Source organism: Saccopteryx bilineata, chromosome 3 (genome assembly GCF_036850765.1).
Source record: "Saccopteryx bilineata isolate mSacBil1 chromosome 3, mSacBil1_pri_phased_curated, whole genome shotgun sequence".
Classification (NCBI taxonomy): Eukaryota; Metazoa; Chordata; class Mammalia; order Chiroptera; family Emballonuridae; genus Saccopteryx; species Saccopteryx bilineata.
In genome coordinates, this window is record NC_089492.1 from 68,968,403 (window position 1) to 68,992,528 (window position 24,126).

Consider the following 24,126-nt stretch of genomic DNA (forward strand, 5'->3'; position numbering starts at 1 on the left):
GACTGGGGTGATGTGGTCATGACACCGTCACATGTCCCTGTCTCACAGAAAACAGGAGGAGGGTTCCTGCCACTTTCAACCCTGCTCCTGAGAATAGCATCCCTTAACACCAGGGAAGTGGTGTCGCTTCATGCCAGGCGGAAAAAAGAACCTTCAACATTAGCTTACACCTTATTTTTAATTTAGATTTATATACGTCTTCACGAAGTATTTTCCTTTTAACTGCAGAAAACCCTAGCAGGAGAACTGACTAACGCAAGTTAAACTGAAACTTAATTGTATACAGAGGGCTTGTCCTCACTCTGTTTGCAGATTGCCTTTCAATAAAAATCCAACAGAAAGGACTCTTTCTCCATTCAGTCAGAAAGAGTCATACTTTACTAAAGAGACTGAAAAAGCCTCCAGTTCCATACTGTCATTCATAAAAAATGACTTCCATATAGGCATCCTCGTGTGGCACACGGAGACCTTTGGGTAAAACGATACGCAGGACGTCAGGCGCAGAAGCAGGAAAGCCAGAAGTACACTGTGGGGCTGAAGTCTAAACCCTCCCCGGTGGGGGAGAGTATGAGTTCCTTTGATAATTATGTCTCCCTGCCACTCATGTTCCTTAACTTGTCAAACATTTTTATTAGTACAGAAAAAGCCCCAAATTTTCCCCTTTCTATATAATATTCCTGAGGTGTCAACAAAATTAAGTTGTGATTGCTTTCATTAAAAATTGTCACTGAGCAAGATGCCAAATACGACGTTTAAAACTAAAAAAATTAATTTTATTTCATAAAGGGCAGTTAAGATATTTATAATACTGTAAAATCATATCTGAAATTTCCTAAAAGACTATCCTACTAACCAAAACCATGTTAAGCACTAAGCATTCGATGGTAACACACGTCTGGCTCCTAGAAGCTGCTCACATAGCGCATTTCATTGTTTAGAAATTCTTTCATAAGCCAAAGCTGCGAACCAACCAAATTACACAGAGGGAGTAGCTGGCGAAACATTAGGATTTTAAAAGAAAATGAGGGCAAATGTCAACAGGAAGTTTAGATATCATACTCCAAGCTAATTAATAGATCGTTATCTCCTTGAAGTTAGTTGTACCCTAGATAGTAAAAAGCTAAAAACATGTCATTTAAATACTCCTATCCTCACCACGGTGTGGCTAACTGGAGTGTGAAATCTAGCCTGCCCACACTGTTTGGAGGACCATGCCAATAAATTTATTTTTTGCCAGAAAATAATTTCACTTTTTTATTTTGCAAGATACTAATATTTGTAATGACCAGTTTACAAAAATACAGGAGGAAAGTGTGAAATAAGTATAAGAACCAATTTATTTTTAAAATATTATGTAAATTTAAAGTAAACAATTTCCAAAGACAGAGGCGAAATCTTTCTAAAAGATAGAGTATAAAATACTCGTGCTGATACCTTTATATTATTCTCAAATATGATACAATGACTTATTAAAATCAACTTTTGTATGGTTACAAGCTTAAGTACTTTTTCCACTACTGCTTTATATTTGGTTGAATCATGTCTTCATTCTCCTTTCTCCTTTACTTATAAGAAACAGTCCTCTTGCCAAGAACAGCATCTGATATCTCAGTAACTGTGTAAACCCCTACTTATTCTCTCTCTCTCTCTTTTTTAATTGGGTTTGTGGAAAAACCATATTTCTATCCCTAGAGCAGAACTTTTAATATCACTTTTATTTCAGATACTCATTATAAAGTTCAGTATGAATGTTAGTAGACAATAATCAAGCTAAGTTAAATCAAAACTGAGTTTGGAAGTTTTTCAGTTTATATTCTACTAAGTTATTACTTTGCCTAACTTCTTCCTTTTCACCACTAGTTTTGGCCCTGCATAGACAAGCTATGGCATTTTAAAGAAGGTCAAATTTAAAAACAATAGCAAATTACCACTAATTTCTTCTTGACGGGTGCTATTAACACCTATTAACACCAATAAGAGGAACATGGTTGTACCCAAGACAAAATATCAGTCTAGTTTGCATCATTGGAAACAAATGGAAACTTAGGAAAGGAATTTGAATGTACTAGTAAAAAACAAAAATTTTTTGTGCTGTCCCTTTATGAAGTGAATCACAACCATAAATCAGAAACAGCTTTTGAAAATAAGTATGATTATTAAGCTTTTCTAAAGGCAATTCTAAACTTGTCACTCGTAATATTTCTACCTTAAAAAGTACTAATGCCTTACATGTAATTTCCTTAAGGGAAGCAAACACTTTAAAATGCAAAACTCTTTTGTATTTTACCGTAAGTGTGAAAATAAATATTTCAGTAAGAAATGAAAAAAAAAACTAACGAAGCATACTTAAATAATTTCATTGCACTGGAAGTTGCCAATTCATCTGTGAGTGGTTTCACTGTAGATGAAAAGAAATGAAAATACAGGACAGATGTTGAACAAACTGGATTTAAGTTCTGTCACACGCTGGCATTTTTCAAATGATTTTGGTTCATCTATTAAATAAGGTGCATTTTGCTTGTTTTTGAAAAAGGAAACATCAGGAAATATTTAAAGGCCAATTGCTGCCAATTAACTCTGATCAGTAAAAGTTCTACGTGAATCTTTCAGATTCTTCTCCTGTCTAAAATAACATACATTTATAAAGTCTAGCAAAACAACAACTTGATGACGAATGGCTGTTAGCAGCCCTACCACAAGCTTGCTTAACAGCAGGATTTAAATAAACAACTGTCTCTATTAAGAACGGAGAGAAATATAGTTATAGTCATGTTGTCTCAGAATGGAGATATAGAAAAAACAATACTCTCTATTCTTCAGAATGCTACTCGCTAACATCACCATGTTTGTCACTGTGCATAACACATTTAACTAGCCTTCTGACAGTTTCCCCCTAAATTGTAACAGACAAATAAAATCATCAGCACTTTGACAGAAGAAATCCTGGTACCCAGTCAGCTGAGGTCTGACTGAAGAGTCATCCAACCAACAGGGCTAGCCAGAAAGGAAATCACCCAAGACAATGACAGTGTCACAGGTTCTGCTGGATTGTAACAGCAATTCATCTCATCGGTGATTATGCAACTGGAAATCTGTAGCTTCTGCTAATCAACACAACTTGTTATCTAAGGCTCTTGACCTCCAGTTTCCATCCTTATCAATGGCTACGTGGAATCTAACTTTGAAACACAACTGCCCAAGTAAAGCAAAACAAACACCATGAAAGCTAAATGCATTTTTATATAATCAATATTGATCTCATTATTTCAATTATAATTCCAAAAATAATATCCCCTTATTGTAAGATCAATCCCCTGTTTTCAGACACGCAACATGAAGTTTATGTAAAATAAATGAACTTACTTCTAAGTCATTAAAAAATAGGTGTGTGTCTGCCAAGTTGAAAATCATTTCTTCCATTCGCAGTCCAAGGGAAACTGAAGTGGGTGGGTCCTAAAAGAAGAATGTTCCAGGTCAAGAACACATATACCTCAAGTTACATGAAATACAGTGTCACATGAAGAGGGAGTCAGTGTCAGGAAAGGCCAAAAGGGACCCACTGGGCAGCTTGGGCACCAGTTGCCTTTGGTGAGCATGATTTAATCTATATGCCAATTTCAATGACTTATTTTATTTTAGAAGTGTTCCTAATGTTGGTTTTCTGCATAAGGAAGGAATAACTTGCTGCTTAAAATATTACAAGAGTATATATAATCTAGGGTTACTTAGACATAGAAAGTAGAGGACATTTGGCTTCACACCCATTTAAGGAGCAAGAACATCAATGAATCCAGGAGACAACGTTTATGTTGCACCACAACCCATTAAAAGTGTCTAAAAGCATTGCCACACATATCAGAAAGTAGATACATATGGATTAATTTCTGAAGGTCAATAATAAATACTACATTTTCTACAGATAACTATCACTTTTTATTGATTCAGACTGCCTGCCAATTTTGAGCATACTGAAAAGTAGGAAGTGATGGCCCTTTGCCCAGCTGGCACCATGCCAGCTTGGGGAGCATATGCAATATCTGCGTGACACTATCCAGTCATCAAAGAGCCAGTACTATACACAGAGGGGAGTACCAGCATTCTGATGCTTCTAGTGACTTCTACCTAATGCTTCACACCACCCAAATCCTGATGACATTTACTGGCACTGAGACACACTCGGGGAAATATGGAAATATTTGCAGGTTTTTTATGGTATTCCTGTATTAGTAATAAACCAAACCCCAAACCAAGGAAGCAAGATGGTTCAGTGAAGATTCTCCATGATTAGTGAAGAAAGAAATTTCTGTAGACAAAGTAGTCAAGGATGTAATGTGAGTTTTTGCAAGTTTTACTGGTATTTTAATAATATTACTAACTTTCACAGGTATGGCATTATAAAAATTTCCCAAGGAACAATAATTTTTGATATACTATTTTATCATCACAGCAAATTTTTAGAACTAGAGGATCTATCTGGATCATGATTTAATCAAGGAAATTATAACTAGAGGAATTGTGTCTCCATGGGCCACACAATTGGCTGGGGCAGAATCAGTGAATGACCAGTTTTTGAGTCTTCTAGTTGATGACATAAAATCCAGAGAAATAAGATTCTTGCTTCCTAATACTGCCCAATGTATGTTTTCTCTATTGTCTTCATTCTAAAGCTCAAGACTTGCCATTCTTACTCCCCACTGTCCATGTATCTAGAGTATACGGTGCCTTGAGTACGTATCCCAAGTGCTGCCTTCGCATGCGCTTTGGGAAGTGGCAGAGAAGAGGCCCTGACCCTGGGCTCACTTTGGTGTCCTCCTCTCGTTGAGCCTCGGTTTGCTCATCTAATAAGTCAGATGGCTAAATGGTAAATACATTGTTCCAATGAAATAAAATATTTGTCTTAGAATAAAAAATTCTCATTTTTAAAAAAAGAATTATTGATTTTTAGAAAAGAAAGAGAGAGGAAAAAGGGAGTGCGGAGGAGCAGGAAGCATCAACTCAGTAGTTGCTTCTCCTATGTCCCTTGACCGGGCAAGCCCAGGATTTTGACCCCATGACCTCAGCATTCCAGGTTGTTGCTCTATCCACTGCACCTCCTCAAGTCATCTCTGAATTCGGCACAATCATACCTGTCTCTAGACCTCTGAGAGAGCAGGGGCCTGGGATGAATCCATAAAGGTGGTGACTCATTGGGTGCCTGCCACGGGCCAATCAGCTGTGGCCATGGAGGTAGAGTCAACTCTGCCAGCCCCATTTACAGCACTAGCCCTGAACACCAGAACTGCCCAGGGTCTAAACTTGCAAAAATCTAAGAGGAGGAAAAGAGGAAGGCTTGGGAAAATGTGGCAGGCTGGTGCTGCTGGTCTCAATTTCTCTCCTGCCCTAGGCCCTCTCTGCCAAAAGTTGGGGATTAGACTGGCAAGGTTTAGCAAACACCCCATGGTTTATAAAGCTGGCATAAAGGAAAGAAAGACGCAGAGGCCAACCCAGAGTGAGTGCAAGAGCTGTGTAGGAGGGTTGGAGGAAACACTTCCCTCAACTTTCCTGTGTGATGATTCACAGTCCTTAGCCTTCTCAAATTGTCCCTGTTTCCTACCGCCAAATCCTTATGAAATTTCATAGGTTGAGAAGAATTAAAAACAGTTCACAAATAAGTAGAGAGAAACTCATTGAGCGCTGCTTTTATGGGAAATTGCTCACTCACTTTGATTCTAAGTATCAGCCAGGGATTGCAAACACGCAAACATACCCTGGAGCTGAATTGGGGGTGGGGGGAGTTCAAACAGCTGTTTCTAAAACAAAACACCTGACTAAGGTGTTTACTCCCTCTTGTTCAGGCCAATAAAAATACACTGACTTGTCTCATAACCAGGTCAATGAATCTTTTTATGTGGCGAGGCAGAAGAGACTCTCCACATTCATTTTACTGCCAATTCTAGAATTTATGTGCCACGGTATTGTTACTTTGGAAGAAGCATTATTTCTCCTTGATACGGTGGCTCATTTATGCCACCATTAAAAGAACCACTCCATTGTTTGTTAATCTACAGCGTACTTTAACTTTTCTTCATAAATTAAAAGTAATGGCTGGTGAGTCGGAATACTAATAAATTTTAAAGGCTTGTTCAGTCTTGCGGTCAAATACGACACAGATGTTGGACTTATTTACCTTTTACTCTTGTGCTCTTCTGTTATTAGCTTGCATGCTTTAAGAGTTTTTATACCTGCCACTCCACGGTGTTGTCAAGAAACATTTTACCACCCCAAAAGCACAGTGTGAAGAGTTAACTAGAATGAGAGAATTTTAGAATAGGAAGGGGCTCTAATATTTTACATCATGATCTAGTCATACCTCTCTCTCTCTCTCTCTCTCTCTCTCTCTCTCACACACACACACACACACACACACACACACATGTATACATACACACAGCTGAAATAATGTAAGTTTGCAAAGAAAGTCCTTCCTCACTGTGTGTGGTATACACTTATATTTTCCATTTCACAGCCCACAGAAGTGTTTGACTCCACAGTATGCAAAGCAGACAAAAGTGGACACCCACTTTTGATTTGAGAGATGGGAAAATTGATCGTCAACCGTGTGGAGATTTGCTTGCGGTAACAGAGCCGGTGGGGTGCAAAGCCAGCTCAGCCTGAGTGGTTTCCCTGAGAATAAACTAGCAGAAGAGTGGACAGGTACCTATGTCTACAGATTTGCTTACACACTCCAGCAGTGGAGTGCTTCTCATATAGAGGGTAGATTTTATTTTCCTGTAAAATAATCTCTTAATACTTCTCAAAGTTTTCAGATGTCTGATACAAACCAAATGTGACAAAAAGCTAACACTGAACATTTAATAAATTAGTCATAGCTTGATGGCTTACTCTGGCATATTTAGAAGAAAGAAAAAAAACACATTTTTTTAGACCAAAACTGAGACGGTAAAATCACCATGTGTTTGGCTTAATCGTGCTTTTCTTGAGCTTTTTGCAATAACGAATTCCAGAGCTGCAGTTATGAAATGGTTGCTTTTGAAACACTATGTTTTGTTAGATCACTTTTGAAAAATTATAGAACTTTGCCTCCACTTCAAAGAAGCATGTCTTTTTAAGTAAACCTTTCGGCCAAATCTTCCCATTCTTTTCTGAATTTGACCCTCTGTGACAGCTGTCACTGCTGTCTGATCTTGACATTTCTCCTTCCCTGGTGTCTATCACATCATTATTGGTCTTCTCTGAGCATTTCCTGGAATCTGACTGTCCATCACCTGTTCTTTAAATGATCTTGTCCCCTAGGACAGTTTCCGCCCATTCCTCATTCTGTTCACACGGCCTTACAGCCCCCAACACGCTCATGAATTCAACCACCACCTCTCTCTCCTCTATTAAATCAGATATCAAGTGTAGGCCCACATACCAATGACCTGTTGGTCATTTCTACTTGGAAGTCCCTCAAGCCACCTGACACTCAACATGCTGCAAGCCAGAGTCATCATTTTCCCTGGAAACCTACTGTATTTCTTCTGTAGGAGAATGACACCCCACTAGCCCCATACCTTGGCATTCTTCTCAACAGCCTCTCTATATCCTCACTCCAAATCAGTTTCGCCATCCTGCCCCAGACCTGGAATCCATGCCTTCTTGAAACTCACTACCCCTTTGACTTTCCCCAAGCGAGATCGAAACTACTACCCCTTTGACCAGGGGTCCCCAAACTACGGCCCGCGGGCCACATGCGGCCCCCTGAGGCCATTTATCCGGCTCCTGCCGCACTTCTGGAGGGGGCACCTCTTTCATTGGTGGTCAGTGAGAGGAGCATAGTTCCCATTTAAATACCGGTCAGTTTGTTGATTTAAATTTGCTTGTTCTTTATTTTAAATATTGTATTTGTTCCCGTTTTGTTTTTTTTTTACTTTAAAATAAGGTATGTGCAGTGTGCATAGGGATTTGTTCATCGTTTTTTTTAATAGTCCGGCCCTCCAATGGTCTGAGGGACAGTGAACTGGCCCCTTGTGTAAAGTTTGGGGACCCCTGCCTTTGACTTTCCCCAAGCCAGGTATCTCGCTTGTAGATAGCTTCAGGAGGCTCCCTCATGAACTCTAGGCCCAGGGTCTCACCATGCCCATTCCATTCTCCCATCTCTTTAGGAAACATGCAAACACTTCAAGTATGAGGGCCCCAAAGATGTCTGGCTCTTGTTTACCTCCCCAATGCACGAACTATTTCTAGTTTTTCAAACTATTTTTTCTCATAATAAAATCTTTTCTTTAAAAGATGACTAGGCAGAGGCCTGATGTCGAAGTAAAGAGGCTCTCATGGAAGTTTCCACTCAAGACCTGAAAGAAAACTGGGACACGTCTCCACTGGCTACCCCTGTTAGCACACTGAGGTCTGAGTGAGCCTGCATGACCAGGTCCTGCACCCCGCACAGCGTTTCTCCTGCCGCCCCTTCGTCAGTTCAGTCTCCTCCTTGGCTCTTCCCAGCTGGGCTCATTGGCAGCGGGGTTCCACAGCTGTAAGCGTTCTTGTCCCAGGAGGGCAGAGCCTTATCCTTATATCCCTCCCTCTACATCAGGAGTCCCCAAACTATGGCCCGCAGGACGCATGCAGCCCCCTGAGGACATTTATCCGGCCCCCGCTGCACTTCCGGAAGGGGCACCTCTTTCATTAGTGGTCAGTGAGAGGAGCATAGTTCCCATTTAAATACTGGTCAGTTTGTTGATTTAAATTTACTTGTTCTTTATTTTAAATATTGTATTTGTTCCCGTTTTGTTTTTTTTACTTTAAAATAAGATATGTACAGTGTGCATAGGGATTTGTTCATAGTTTTTTTTCATAGTCCGGCCCTCCAACAGTCTGAGGGACAGTGAACTGGCCTCCTGTGTAAAAAGTTTGGGGACCCCTGCTCTACATCCTACAATGCCAGGTTCAAGAGCTTTCCCAGTTTGGTAAAGGAATACATGAAGGAATGAATGAATGAAGAGTAGTAAATATAGACTATTTCAAGTAACTCCAATGAAGAAGATGATAAAATATAGAATTTGATCTTTAGTTAATTGCTAGTGCTCAGTGTTGGTAAAAAAAGAATCCTAGATACCTAGCTTAGAAAAAAAAAGATATTTTTATCATAACATCATTCTATCCACATAATATAATACTAAGCATATTTATTAGTAATGCCTGATTAATCTGTACCTGATTAAAGAGCAGCCCATTCTTAGAACAGCTGCTTACAAGACCTTACTTATCTACTCAATGAAGTGGATAATATTAGCTTAAGATCAGCAACCAATTATTTAATTCTTAAACTCAATAGTGGCATGTATTGCATTTTTCAAAACAGTCTTATGTGCTCTAGTAAAAATTGAATTGTATAACAAAGAGGCTCAAAAAGAAAAAATCTAATCTATTGCTTTATCATTGATTTTATTAAATTTACAATAGCTCTTCCTCCCAGTAAATTCTAGTAGAAACCTTCTTTAATCAAAACAAATAGCACCATCCCTACACACACACACACACACACACACACACACACACACACACACACTTTCTCTCTCTCATGAAATTTAACAGCTGCTCCTAAATTATTTTAATATGATATTGAATTGCAAATGTATTGTTACAATCATGAAAATAAAGAGAAGGGACCTGTTGCAATGCTAAGCTACCCATGGTTGTTGTGTGTGAAAACACAGACATTTATTTCTATTGAACAGAAAGCAAGATCATGTAATAAAATTAAATAACAATGAAATCTGCTGAGGGTAGACCCAGGCCTAAAACAATTGTGCTTTTAGCCTCTGTCAAGTGGCCTTTAATTATCCCTTGCCTCAAGATCTTTTCCTCTCCTCTCTAGAACATAGAACTGCCCACAGAGACTAAGTTATTATCATTCTGGACTGAAATCGCCCTTGGCTCATTGCCCCTCTTTTCTTGTTTTTGTTTTTTCCCTCCAGCCTGATCACTGCTATTATGCTAGATCTGTCAGTCATGAAAACATTAAAAGAGAAAAAAGGAAATTCTAGACAAAGTCAATGCACAGAAATGCTGAATGCCATTACATTTAGCCTCTAGAGAGATTCATATTTGTGTGTTGTACTCACATCTTGAAAATCTACAATGTAATTTGAAGTGAATAAAAGAAAAGGGTGTCTATAAATACATGTGGGTATTGGTATAATGGAAGTGAGGATATGACCTCTCACTGCTGTTTTGTTTCATAGATAAGCTAGGGTATCTCATAAACTATAAGGGTAATTTAAAAAGTTAGCTTTAATAAGTAAAATCCATAGCGGTTCAGAAATTTGATTCTACCAAGACTCAACCGCCAGGTGAATGAAGATACTTGCTCCTGCAGGGCTATCCCACTTGCTGCCACATCTCAGTCTGTGACTGTGTTGGGAGAGCAAGTAAGGAAGCTGCCTCATACCCAGAGCTCACCACAAAGCCACGCAGCTCACCTCCACGCTGAACGAGGTCTAATGCTAGTCCCAACACAAGTTAGCAGGGGCAATCTTTTGCCACTTGGCAAGTAAAGTCAAAAAGTTTCTTCTAGAATATTTGTGCTCATAACCTGCAGGCAAAGCACTCTTGCATGCAGGACAAAAACCCACCAAAAATGTACATTCTCATAGTTGTCACACTATCGGCTTTGCTTAAATTACACACATCTAGAAACTTCCGTGCAGCAAAGCACTCAATGAACAGAATGAAATGGCAATCTATGGAATGGGAAAGACTATTTAAAACTCAGATATCTGACAAGAAGTTAATATCCAGGATATATACAGAACTTTTATAACCCAACAATAACAATAAAGACCTAATTAAAATATAGGCAAAGGACCTGAATGTATATTTCCCCAAAGAAGATATATAAATGGTCAACAAGCACATGAAAAGATGTTCAATATCACTGATCCGTAGTAGGAAGATGCAAATCAAAACCACAATGAGATACCATCTAATACCTATTAGGGTGGCTACTATAAAAAAAATACACACACACACACACCCCCCAGAAAATAATATGTTGACAAGGCCATGGAGAAACTAGAACCAACCCTGTGCGCTGCTGGTGGGAAGCGAAAATGGTGTAGCTGCTATGGAAACAGTATAGGTATAGACCCAAAATAATTGAAAACAGTGTTTTAAAGAGATATCTGTACATCATGTTCATAAGAGCCTTATTCAAAACAGCTAAAAGGTAGAGGCAACCCAAGGGTACACTGAGAGATGACCAAACAACAGGTGGGGTACCCTTACTATGGAGTATTATTATTATTCAGCCTTAAAGAAGAAGGAAATTTTGACACAGGCTACAACATGAATGAAACTTGAAGAGATTATGCTAAGGGAAAGAAGCCACTAACAAAAAGACAAACACTGTATGATTTTACTCATATGAGAAACTTAAAGTTATCAAAATTATAGTGACAGGAAGTACGATGGTGGTTGCCATGTGCCGGGGAATGAGAGACAAGGGAATTTGTTTAAGGGCTACGGGCTTTCGGTTCTGCAAGATGCAGAGAGTTCTGGGGACTGGCTGAACCACAGTGGGAATGCATTTAATATTACTGACTGTGTGCTTAAAAACTGCTAAGAAGCAAGAGCATATATTACGTGTATTTAATCTAATTAAAATAAAAATTAAAAACAATTTGAGAAATGTAATGGTTAGATATTTAATGATATTAGAAAATAATTATTATTTTTTTTTTAGATTGCCAAAGTACTGGGGTGGGTATCAATCACCCACTATTTCTATTGTAAAAAACACTTTTAACCCTTTGAGTAGTACAAACATTCTTGTATGTCCTGGTGCCTCCTGACCATCCAGAGTATGATCAGTTTATCTTAAAAACGTGGAAGGCAACAATAAAAAAAGGCAAATATATGTTTTTCTTGTTTTCATAAATTGGTTATCAAACAAATACGATTTTAAGTTAATAAAACTGGAACTGGAACTAAGTTCGTTTTTGGAAGAAAAAAAAAACTCCCAGGGGTCAGTGAGCATGAAAAAAACTCACTACTCAAAGGGTTAATGGAGTCTTAAATTCATACTGAAATATATACAAATGAAATAATATGCTATCTGGGATTCGCTCTGAAACATAGTAATCCTAGGACAGAGCAAGGATGGGGAGGGCTAGGGCAAGAACACAGACAGGAGATCACCTTGGACTATGGCAACTGCTAAAGCTTCGAGAAGTTACACCGGGCTTCATTACACTATTCCATCTCCTTTCGCATGTGTTTCAAAAGTTTCTAGAGCTAAGATATTAAAATGATATCAAATATATTCAGTGACACAAGATTGGTTGTCTTTTGGCAGTGAAACTACGAATTAAAAATATTTCTTTAAAAAATTTAAAACACACCCAAATCATACTTTGAAAATGCCAAAAAAAAAAAAACTTTTTTAAGTCAAAATTGTACAAGCCATGCAAAGCTCCTCAGTGTATCATTGTTTATTGAAAAGAAGGTGTCAGGGCTCGCTTGGTGATCTGGACCCAGACTCAAGTAAGACTTAGAATCTACACAAGAACGTATGTCAGAAATTGCTTTGCCTATGTAAACTCTACTAATTTTTATCTTATGGGATGGTCTTGTCCAGAAAACCAGAGGAAAGCCTACATTTATAATTGAAGCCACAGGACCTACGTCTCATCCACTTAGGAACAGTAGTGCCACACTGCCATGTTGATCAGCTGCAAAGGAGAATTCCCAGTGTCACTGAGGAGCAGTAACCATAGAAGCATCTCACTTAGGGCCCCTGGTATTTCTTTTTTTTTTGCACTTTTCTGAAGTTGGAAACGGGGAGGCAGTCAGACAGACTCCCACATGCGCCTGACCGGGATCCACCCAGCACGCCCACCAGGGGGTGATGCTCTGCCCATCCAGGGCGTCGCTCTGCCGCAATCAGAGCCATTCTAGCGCCTGAGGCAGAGGCCACAGAGCCATCCTCAGCACCTGGGCCCTCTTTGCTCCAATGGAGCCTTGGCTGCAGGAGGGGAAGAGAGAGACAGAGAGGAAGGAGAGGGGGAGGGGTGGAAAAGCAGATGGACGCTTCTCCTGTGTGCCCTGGCCAGGAATCGAACCTGGGACTCCTGCACGCCAGGCCGACACTCTGCCACTGAGCTAACCGGCCAGGGCCAACATTTCTTTTCTGGTTGTATAGCTCCTGTGGGTTCTGATGTTTTTCTGATCCACAGTGCTAGCATTATCATTTGACAGCCTATTATGGGTTAGTTCTTACTAGTTCAATGATTGCAGCTACTAGAGAATGCTCATCATGTATACTACTGGGAGCCTGGCTGCCTTCTGAATATTGTTACTCCTTTAGAGATTCTGTGGCTTCCCTCTCTGTGGATTTAGAGTGGCGTGAGTTGAGACTAGTTTTGCCCCAATGAAGGGCTGCTGTTGAAGATTCATTCACTCCCTACCAACAGCCTCCTTTATTTGGATATAAACTTCCTGAAGGCAGGAATTATGGCTAAATACTATGACACTACTATGTATGTATTCACTAAATTATAAAAGATTGACTTTCTGAAGAGCTTGTTAGTGTCAGATGAGGAAACAAATGGTGACTCGGCAGGAGCGGGCTACATCACCAGGTGTGGTGTGTGTCCTGGGTACTGTATTCCATATAACGTGAAAGGCTTTGTGTGTGCAACTTCAAACTCGGCAGTACAATTTTCTGATTTACTTCACGGACAGTTATAGTGATCATTACTCCAACTAAACTATGATATGCCAGAAGGTGAAGGGACTGAGTACCACCTACTTCTATTGTGACAAATTCTTTTGAGGGATTTTTCAATTTTGGGTCCTAACGTAGAGATGACATGGTATTAGCATGGGGCCTCACCCAACAGGGACACTATGGTGAATTCCTCCAGGTCCTGGGTGAGGAGGGGCAGAGGGTAATTTCTTACATGTTTTTTGCCTTATTCCAGTGACCAAGATGAAATTCATGCTGCTCAGATTATTCTGATGCCCATTTATGCTGAGAAATATTATAGTAACACTGGCATTGCTGATTCCTGTATTTGTACATGATATTTGATATTGACTATCTTTTAAGCAAGCACTGCAAAACCATGTTGATGGGTGGTATTCACTCATTCCCAATTTTCACTTCCGAGCTTCAAATGGGAATTTAATCCTCTTTTAAAGGCTGTCCCCCTATTGAGGCCGACTCAAAAAATGATTTTCTTAAACCATTTTTATTTAATTTCTCAAAACTTCAACTTTGGGCTTGAAGTGTCGATGGTCCTTTGAGCCTCAATTTGGATAAAAAGTTTAAGGAAAACCTGTTTATCTCTTCGTGGGTTTTTAGGGTGAGATCTAGAATGTTTTCCTGAATATAAAAGAAAACACTTCCCCCTTTCTCTAGAAACCTTAAAGCTAACCACTCATCAAACCATAAAAACCTCTTTCCTTTTTACATAACTGTTTTAAGAGATTTGCCCTGAGATTTGAGCTTTAACAGTGCCACAAATGCCAAATATTACATTAGGTCTTGTGTAGGCCAAAAAGAACTGTAAGTCATTTTGGTTTTACTATAAGAACAACTAAAAACAGCACCACATGCTAATAAGGAAGTAATATCTCTTTATTGCTTAGATAAACTAGTATAGCATTAAAAAACTGTTTCTATTTTTAATATAGCTCTGGTTCCTATTTACACTCCCTTGCACATTTTGTCCCCTTTTTTCTTTTCCTTCTACCATCTTATATTTTTAAACTGAAAAACAAAATAATTGGGCCCTGGCTAGTTGGCTCAGTGATAGAACGTCAGCCCAATGTGTGGAAGTCCCAGGTTCAATTTCTGGTCAGGACACACAACCATGTGCTTCTCTACCCCTTCCCCTCTTCTCCCCCTCTCCTGAAGCCATGGGTCCAGTGGTTCAAGCAATTTGGCCTCAGGCACTGAGGATGGCTCCATGGCTTTACCTCAGGCACTGAAATAGCTCAGTTGTTGAGCAACAGAGCAGCAGCCCAGATGGGCAGAGCATCACCTGGTAGGGGGCTTGCCAGGTAGATCCTAGTTGGGGTGCATGCAGGAATCTGTCTCTGCCTCCCAGCCTCCCATCTCTCACTTAATAAAAAAAAAGGCAAAAAATTGGTTAAATAAATCAAACAAATACATAAAGCAATATAAACTTGTCCAATTTTAATTCTTTCAGTTGAGACCTTTAAGAAATATTTTAATACCCAAGTCATTCTCATCTTAGATAGCTACAGCATTCTAAGTCAGCAACTGGGTTCTACAAAGTATCTACAGTGTTGGGGAGCTTATTCTCCCGAAAGCTCCCAAATTTAATTTTGCTTTTAAATTTGCATCTATTACTATTTTCAATTTATAAGTACATTTTAAATGAGTGATAACTGTCTTTTGCATCTCTAGTGAATATATACCTTATTACATCAATGAGATGAACTCTACACAACCTCCTAGGAACTGCTCTTCTATTTTGGATCAAAAAGTAGAATCCGCCCTGGCCGGTTGGCTCAGCGGTAGAGCGTCGGCCTAGCGTGCGGAGGACCCGGGTTCGATTCCCGGCCAGGGCACACAGGAGAAGCGCCCATTTGCTTCTCCACCCCTCCGCCGCACCTTCCTCTCTGTCTCTCTCTTCCCCTCCCGCAGCCGAGGCTCCATTGGAGCAAAGATGGCCCGGGCGCTGGGGATGGCTCCTTGGCCTCTGCCCCAGGCGCTAGAGTGGCTCTGGTCGCAATATGGCGACGCCCAGGATGGGCAGAGCATCGCCCCCTGGTGGGCAGAGCGTCGCCCCTGGTGGGCGTACCGGGTGGATCCCGGTCGGGCGCATGCGGGAGTCTGTCTGACTGTCTCTCCCTGTTTCCAGCTTCAGAAAAATGAAAAAAAAAAAAAAAAGTAGAATCCATACTATTTAAAAATTTGCTATTTAAAGATTAATCTTTCTTTAATTTAATGTTTATTGATTTTAATTTATTCTTTTTACATAGATTCAAGTGTCCCACCGAATATATCTCCCTCCCTCCCACTCCCCTGTTCCCCTTGACACCCTCTTTGCCCCCTCCCCCTAACACCTTCCCTCCTTCCCTCCAGGATTTGCTGTCCTGCTCTCTATATCGCTGTGTTATGCATATGCAATTTCACTAATCCCTTTTCCTTCCCTGATCCCATCCACCTATCCCCTTTTCCTCTGGTCCCTTTAGAAAGAGTTACTTGAAGATGATTCAATTAGTTCAGAAAATGTGACTAGTAACTCATGATACGGTACTTACATTTTGAGTTTATGAAAAAAAAGGATAAGGTTTCTAAATTCTGTCCACACTGATCCTATGTGGGTAGCGACGCCTCCTCTTGACAAGCAATTACTGAGAGTTGTGGCCCAGTGAGGTGTGACGCTGATTTGTTGGTCAATGTAAAAGTCTTGTCAAGTATGCTCAAATCAACAACAAAGCATTGGGCAGTCTCAGTCAAATGAAAGAAAAAAAAAAAACACTCATTCTGGACCCCGTAAACAATTCCTTATTTAGAATGCTAATATTACAGCCACAAACAGGGCCTGGATGTCATTTAAAATGATTTCTCTCCTTTCAAGATCTTTTGTTTTGGGCAAAAAGAATCTGAAAAACAAGAATGGGCACTGGTTACAGGAGTGACTCATCTCCAAGGCCCATGGCCGTTCACAAGGAAAGGATGACTGGTAGGAGTAGAAAAGTAGGTTCCTCGTCTGGGAGAAGAGAAAAAAAATAGATGCTAAAATATTATTTCTTTAAAAAAATATTACTAGAAATATTACGTAAATAGTGTGCACCACCTATGAGACCCAAAGGTCCCATGGCTCACCTTCCACCTGTCTGAAGTTATCAATGCCATCAATGACAAATGCAATCTTATAAGGATCTATCATGGAACAGGTGGCAAGAAATGCCAATTTGTAGGAGCTGGGCGTAGTTCCAATAACAATTAAGAAATAATCTGGATTACCAATGGAGGTCTGTGTACACATGACATAAATCACAGCTCAACTACTGGATGAATGATTTAAAAAACAATCCCAACTTGTGGTTGTGCTAATCAGGTCATTTTTTGCTGATTAGACATGTGACACTCAAATGCCTTAATTTTCTCCTTACTTAAGAAACTCCCTCTTTCAACATCATGAAAATGATAGCCAAGTAGGGAATAAGAGAAAGAACCTAACCATTCCAAAGATTAGTTTTGATTGTGGAGAAAACCCATTAAACCCAAAACACAGGACAACTGCCAAGAAGGGGGACAAAGAGGGAGGAAGAAGAAGAAAGCCAGAGCAGACCTGGCCAAATTGGCCTCCCCACACGGGGGCCCACGCAGTGCCAGCAAAAAGGCTAAGTCCAATCAAAAGAACGATCGAGATTTCATTTGTAACCACTCTCCTATCTCTCTTTCCTTCCTAGGGTTACAGCTATTTTCTTAGGCCTTTATTATTTCCTAGCAGGAGCACTGCAATAATCTCTTCGCTATCAGATTAATCTTCCCAATTGGACACTTCCAGCATGTCACTCCACTGTTTGAGGATTGCTCATGGCATCCCCACGCCTGCAGCACAAAACCCTGGCACCTGGTGCTCCCTGAGGGCGGCGGGCCAGTCAGAAGTCCAGATCATATTCCTGGTGTGGTCAGTTAACAGATGTGCTTCACGGGGCCAACTATTTAATTTTTCTGAGCCACAGTTTCCTCGTTGGAAAAAAAGAAGGAACTAATTGGATAATTAATAGAAGATAGCAGTGTAAACTATCAAAGCTGAACAAAGGATACAGTGTTTTTATTACCATTTCAACACATTCTCTGCTGCTCATTTTCTACAAGTCTAACCTGCTAAATATACTTGATAGATACTCAGCCTTTCTGGCGATCATTTCCTTACAGGACCGTGCTCCGCTCCGACCCCTCCCTCTCTGCCACCTGCGACACACAATAGTCACTACTGCCGTTCCCTCCTCTGGACCCCAAAGCACACAACAACAACTCTTATTTACGGAGTGTCTCTGAGTATTTCTCTAGATGCCTTCCATTGTTCTCCCAAAAGCTCTGGGATGGCTCCCATCTTAGAGAGGGGAAAATGAAGACAGAACAAGCAAGACTAAGAAACGCACGGGGCCTCTCCCGAGGGCACAGAGCAAGGGCCAACGGAGCTGGCGGAGGCAGGACAGGGAGGTGGCTGGGAGCCGTGAGGAACTTTGTCTGTTCACCGCATTCCCGCTTACATGTATGAATATGAAAGACCAAGCTTTCTTCAATAAGGAACATACCTATCAGTAACATACAGCAGGTCCTCAAATAATATCATTTCATTATAATGTTGAAGATAAAAAAAAAAAATTCCTGGCCAGGGCCATTGTCTGTGAGGAGTCTGAACATTCTCCCCATGTTGGTGACAGTCTTCTCCGAGGACGTGGGGTTCCTCCCACATCCCAAAGATGTGCACATGAGGTGAATGGGGGGGTCTACATTCTTCCCATCTGACTAGCCCTGTCCCAGAACCGTGTCCTGTTGGGCGGATCTGTTGTGTGGGTCCTGCTTGGGGCCCCGAGCTGCTGAGCACCATTCTGGGCACTGAGACTCTGAACTGGAATCATCAGGTTGGAAATCATTATCTTGTTTTTCTTAATCTCTCTTAAATGTCTGTAGAGTTGAAATTCATTTCAGTGTTTAATACTGGAAGTTTTTGGAGCTTTAGATGTTTGGTGTTTTTACAATCAGAAATATGTTGTAGGAACTTAACTCTTGTTTATATCATGTAGCCTGTGGTCATACTGGTTTCCTTGCTAGTTGTTTCACTTTAAGTCACAGTGTCCAAGAACCAGCAGGACTAGGTGAGGACCACTGTGTCACTGCCAGCTGGGAGGCAGGCGCCGGCAGTGACGAGGAAGAGGCCCTGTCTGGACAGAGTGAAGAAAGGGTGCAGAGGGCTCCTCGGGCGGGAAGTCCACTGGTGGTCAGAAACACTGTGTGTGTGTTTGAGAGTTTAAAGTTCATGTCCTTCTACAGTATCCAAAAGTTATACTTGGAACCATAAATGATCTCATCATGTTGATCTAACTTGGCATTGATATGCAAGCAAAGAAGACAAGAGAACCAGGGACCCGTCCTTTGGAATTGCACTGCCAGCCGCCACTCTCAGAAGATTAGCCACACAGCCGTCTGGCACCGCTCTGCCAGGATGGCCAGAGCCACCGGGAGGGCTCGAAAGTGTGCTTTGGTTTCCACTCCTTTGTTAAACAGTTCTTAACTGAGAACAGTGGCTGCCATTGCCACCTCCCACCAAAGTTCAGCATCTGCTTCTTCCTGGGCGCCCCAACAGGCTGCCTTTCCCTGCCTCCCCTGTGCTGGGCTGTGTGGGCAGCAGTGTGTCCCAAGCTGGGCCAAGCAGGCCTCCCATTCACACCCTCCTTGCTCTTTCTCCCTGTGGGTAACAAAGCTCATGAAAATGACCACGGACGCGTCAGAAGCTATCTGGTGAGATGGCACAACCTAGACGTACCACCTAACGTTGCCCAAACCAAGCAACCTGGAAGACCCACTTGAGATCATTAAATAGGAGAGAATCTCTATAGTGTTTGAGCCATAGCATGTTGGACCTAATTGTCCCAGCTGTTGCACTTGCCCTGACAAATGCACGTGCTGACATATTCTCCAGGGGGCCTCCAGATGCCGGCACATGGTGCCTGCACCGAGTTTACGGTCTAGTCGGCTGCAAGGTGGCTGTCACTGAATTAAGTGTCCTGGTGCCCTGAAAGCAGGAGTGACACTGATCAACACAAAGTTTAGAGCCTGATCTAGAGTGGGGTAGGCAAACTTTTTCTCTAAAGGGACAGACAACAAACATTTTAGGCTTTGCAGACTATATAGGAGGCACATTCTTTTTTTCAAATAACCCTAAGAACTTAAACGACACTCTTTGCTTGAAGGCCCCAGGAAAGCAGGCCAGGAGCTGGGTCTAACCTACAGGATACAGTCTGTCAATCTCTGATCTAGACCTCGGGTCTAGACTTGTAAAAACCTAGGGAAGAATGACATTTCATGACACAAGAAAATTACATGAAACTCAAAAAGGAAACTATAAATAAAGTTTTACTGGGATACAGCCACGTTTATTTGTTTACATATTGTCTCTGGCTATGTTAGCTGAGTAGTTGTGACAAGGAGCTGGCCCACAAAGCCTGAAATGTTTCCTATCTGACCATTTTCAGAAAAGGTTTGCCACCCTATGGTCTGGAGGTCTCATCAAAGAGATCATTCCGTTTAAGAAACCAGACCCTTGACAGTCCGAGGGGGACTCTGGGCGTCTGGATGCTGTAGCACCATGCTGAACGTTCAGCATCTTCACCAACCACCATAAAAGGACATCATCCCTCAAAAGATTTTGGAGTTCAGTTTTGCCTCCTAACACAGGGGAAGAACAGCAGTCTCTCCGGGCTAACTGGAGTGTTCTGATGACATGGGATACACTGCTTTCAGACCTTTCTTTCATCAGAGTACTGAACAATCACAGTGAAATACTCATTAGGGAGGTTTAGTTGATGCTCACTCACTATGGCAATCGAGATTCTGGTAGGAAACTGGTGTGTTATAAAACAAATGCTTAGGAGGCAGGTATGTGATCAATAAGTGACGCATGCTGGTCTTATTAATGGGTTGTTGCTGTCATAGGACATGGTGTTGGGACCTTCAAATTCATGACACAACCCAATTCTTTCCTCCCCCCCCCCAGCTTTATGAAGGTATAATTGTTATGACCTAATTATTAAAACAATTTTGCAAGTCAGGTAGCCCGCTTTATGGATGAGAAAACAGGCTAAGTAGGAGTAAATAATTTACCAAAGGTTAAAAGAAAAACAAATCTGAGTAGTCAGAGCTTGAATATGAATCTAGATCTATTTGAATTCGAATCTGATGCTCTCTCCCTCACACCATGAGGCATGTCACATATCGGCACTTGATAAATTTGGAGATATTACCACATATTACTTACTCACTGGCCACTATGCCAGAGTCAAGTATTTGGCAGTTAAGGCTCAACTACATTAAAATATAGTTAATATTTATTTTATGCCAGTCATGGTATTTGCATTTTTCATACTGGGTCTCTAACCTCTTCTGAGCCTCTGTTTCCTCTTTTGTAAAATGGGTGTAGTTGTTTCAGAGTGTTAACACTGAATTAAGCAAGTCCTGGGCACGTAGAAAATTTTTAGTAAGTAGAACCTAGAATTAAAAAGACTAAGCTTTATGTTGGCTTAAGTGCTCGTGTGTAGGTTTTTGTGTAAAATGAGGTGCGCACTAGGCCAAAGCCATATGAGCAACAATAGAAGGTTGGAATTAGAATAATTGAGCCATTGGGTATAGATATCTTGGGGGGTCCTCCCACAAGAGGGGAGTCATACTTGGAGCATCAGCACAATACTTATTTGGGATAGAAGTCTGAGGTATTTGCTTTAACCTAAATTATACTGTCAATTATTTTAACAGGAGGAAATCAATGTTTAATATACGTTCATGGAGAATTCACCTAGGCACAATGATTCCATGAAAATTCCAAAATATATTGTCTATTTTAAAGAGAGTATTCAATGAAAAAAAAAATCAAGACTTATTTTCCTCAGTGAAATTGGGAAATTTGGATATACTTTGAAAGCAATTTCTAAAAATGCGTTAAACAAAGAAAGCTGGGGCAGATTATTAACAACCACCTACTTTACAGTAACACCTGCGGACTCTATTTCCCTGCTAACATGCCGGTTCTCTTCCTTCCCCTCGCTGAGCCTGCACTGCACCCAGCACCGTCCTTTCGTTCCCATCACCTCTGTTACAAAACAACACTTCCTTGTAACACCCAACATGCCTGCTTCCCAGAGCTAGGGTTACATGGAAGGTGGGACATTCTCAAACTTTTTTTTGTACATATTGCTGGAACATGCCCTAATTTTGCATTATATCAACCAGATCCTGTGTCCCCTTCCTGAATGGCCTACTCATTGAGTTGCCTAAGCTACTGTGACTAAGCTAGTTCTCAAGTATCTGGTTCCCATGGAGACAGAACAGCTATCACATTGTCAGGCATTCATTTCTTTCTATGCCTGGAGAGAAAGGCCTAGCCTTCCACGCTCCCCTTGACAATACTCAGGAACACCACGAAACCTGCACTCTGAGAAAGGCTTGCTCCTGTGCTGCTTTAAGACTTCCCTCCTTGGCCTCGGGGGAGCCAAAAGGCTGCCGGATGTTCTGATTATCTGAGTTATTATTGCTGTCAGGGGGGATCCTTGTTAAGTCTAGATTTTTACAAGTCATGATCATCAGATTTGAGAACAAATTTTGCCCAACTCTAAAGTTCTCTAATGAAGAGAACATTAAGCAAGCTTTCTTGCATGCTTCAGACCACGATTCAATGAGCAATTTTGTCCTCAAAACCTGTCTAGACCATGAGACAACAGGCTGACTGAACATCCAGCACAACAAAGGTGCTCAATAAATGTTTAGGAAGAAATCAAACTAAGGGCATCAGGAGCTGTGCCCCTGAGCTGTGCACTCTCGACCTGTGCACTCTTGACCCTAACTTGGACGTCTCCAGCCCTGACTCCTGCCTCACTCCCGGGCTCACCTCTGCCTCCCTGCCTGGCTCATGTGGATGTCTAATAGACATCTCAAACTGGTTCAATGCCAAACTTTCCATCTTCCTTCCAAATTAGGTTTTCCTTATCTCACCACTCCCATAGGACTATCTGCCAGTTGATCAGGACAGAAACCTCGGAATGATCTTTTCATTCCTCTCTGATACTTATTGCCCACCAGCCCAAGCCAAGTCATTTCCAAATCTACTTCCCCCATCTGCAACAGACTCCAGAATCCAACCACTCTCTCCATTTCTACTGTGAGTTCATCAGATCACTGCTAACACCCGCTCTGTTCTCCCATTCCTCTACCTCTACCTTTGATTCTCCACACACAGCTGAAGACATCTAAAACTCCAATGCAGATTTGGCATGTCTTTGGATGACACATCCTATCGCATATACAATGAGATCAACTCCCCTGACCATGATGGCTGGGTGGCCCTTTGTCCCTGCCCTCATCTCTCTAAACTCTGCATTACCATCACCAAGCTGGGCCACATGACCTCTTTGTCCCCCAAGCATCAAGCCCTTTTCTGCCTTCGCACTTGCTGTTTCCTTTGCCTAAAAAGTCTTTCTCTTCATGGTTGCTTGACCCACTGGCCTCTTTAGTCTTTCTAACCCCAACCTCAAAGTCTTGCTGAGGAAGATCGTCCCTAACTTGGTTTTCTAGATTTGCTTTCTCCCCAACCCCTGTCAACTTATAAATAAGTAAGCTTCCATTTAAATATCTCAAATCATCCATACTTTAAAGCAGTATTTTCCATCGCTGGTCTTCAGACAAGTCCACTAGAAATTTAATGCTGGTTCATGGAAGAGTGAACCACCCTGATGTATGAAGATGATAGACCCTATGCTCTTAGTCTAATTTGCCTATGCTCTGGGTGATTTCTACCTTAGTGGTAGCCGAAATAATTCTATTTTCACCAGCCCCCACGTGTAAAAAGGTTGAAAACCATTGCTTTAAAGAATATTCAATTTTGACTTTTGGGAATTATATGAGATAAAACTTTTTATCATCTGCCTTAGTATGAGGAAAGTAAACAAACACAAAAAATACTACCTGATAACGCCTCAAAATACTAATGGTTAATACTTTTAAAAATAAAACTCATGGTATTTGTAATATTTCATTTAGATACTGTTGAGAATTTGAATGAAACATTCTAAGGAGCCAGAAGTTTCTAGGTTAGGTGTTAACCCCATGGGTAGACCAATAATTTATGGTCAAGGATTGATTGGAGGTCAATAGGTCATGGAATGTTCAGCACCTTGCTCTAAGCTGGCCCCTTTCAATGGCTACAAAGAACTGATCAAGACAAGACTCTCTGCATCAATTCAGCCTTAGTGAGAAAGCTTTTGAAAACCTGAGACTTTCTGGATGCTTTTCAAGTGTTGTTTTACTAAGTGCACACTCTTTCCAATGCTTCTGTATGAGCTCCAAGGGCCAGCTTTCTTCCACAGACGTTAGTCGTAGAGACA

General features: G+C 41.1%; 1 protein-coding gene across 15 annotated transcripts in view; it reads right to left on the bottom strand.

The window, feature by feature from the left end:
• The window catches only part of EYA1 (EYA transcriptional coactivator and phosphatase 1), a 333,576-nt gene that overhangs the window by 48,822 nt on the left and 260,628 nt on the right, over nucleotides 1–24,126 (bottom strand). For all 15 annotated transcript variants that reach the window (XM_066266297.1, XM_066266301.1, XM_066266303.1 and 12 more), the window contains one exon: nucleotides 3,364–3,453. In XM_066266297.1, coding sequence (XP_066122394.1) covers nucleotides 3,364–3,453 — 90 coding nt within the window. The remainder of the gene's footprint in view (nucleotides 1–3,363; nucleotides 3,454–24,126) is intronic.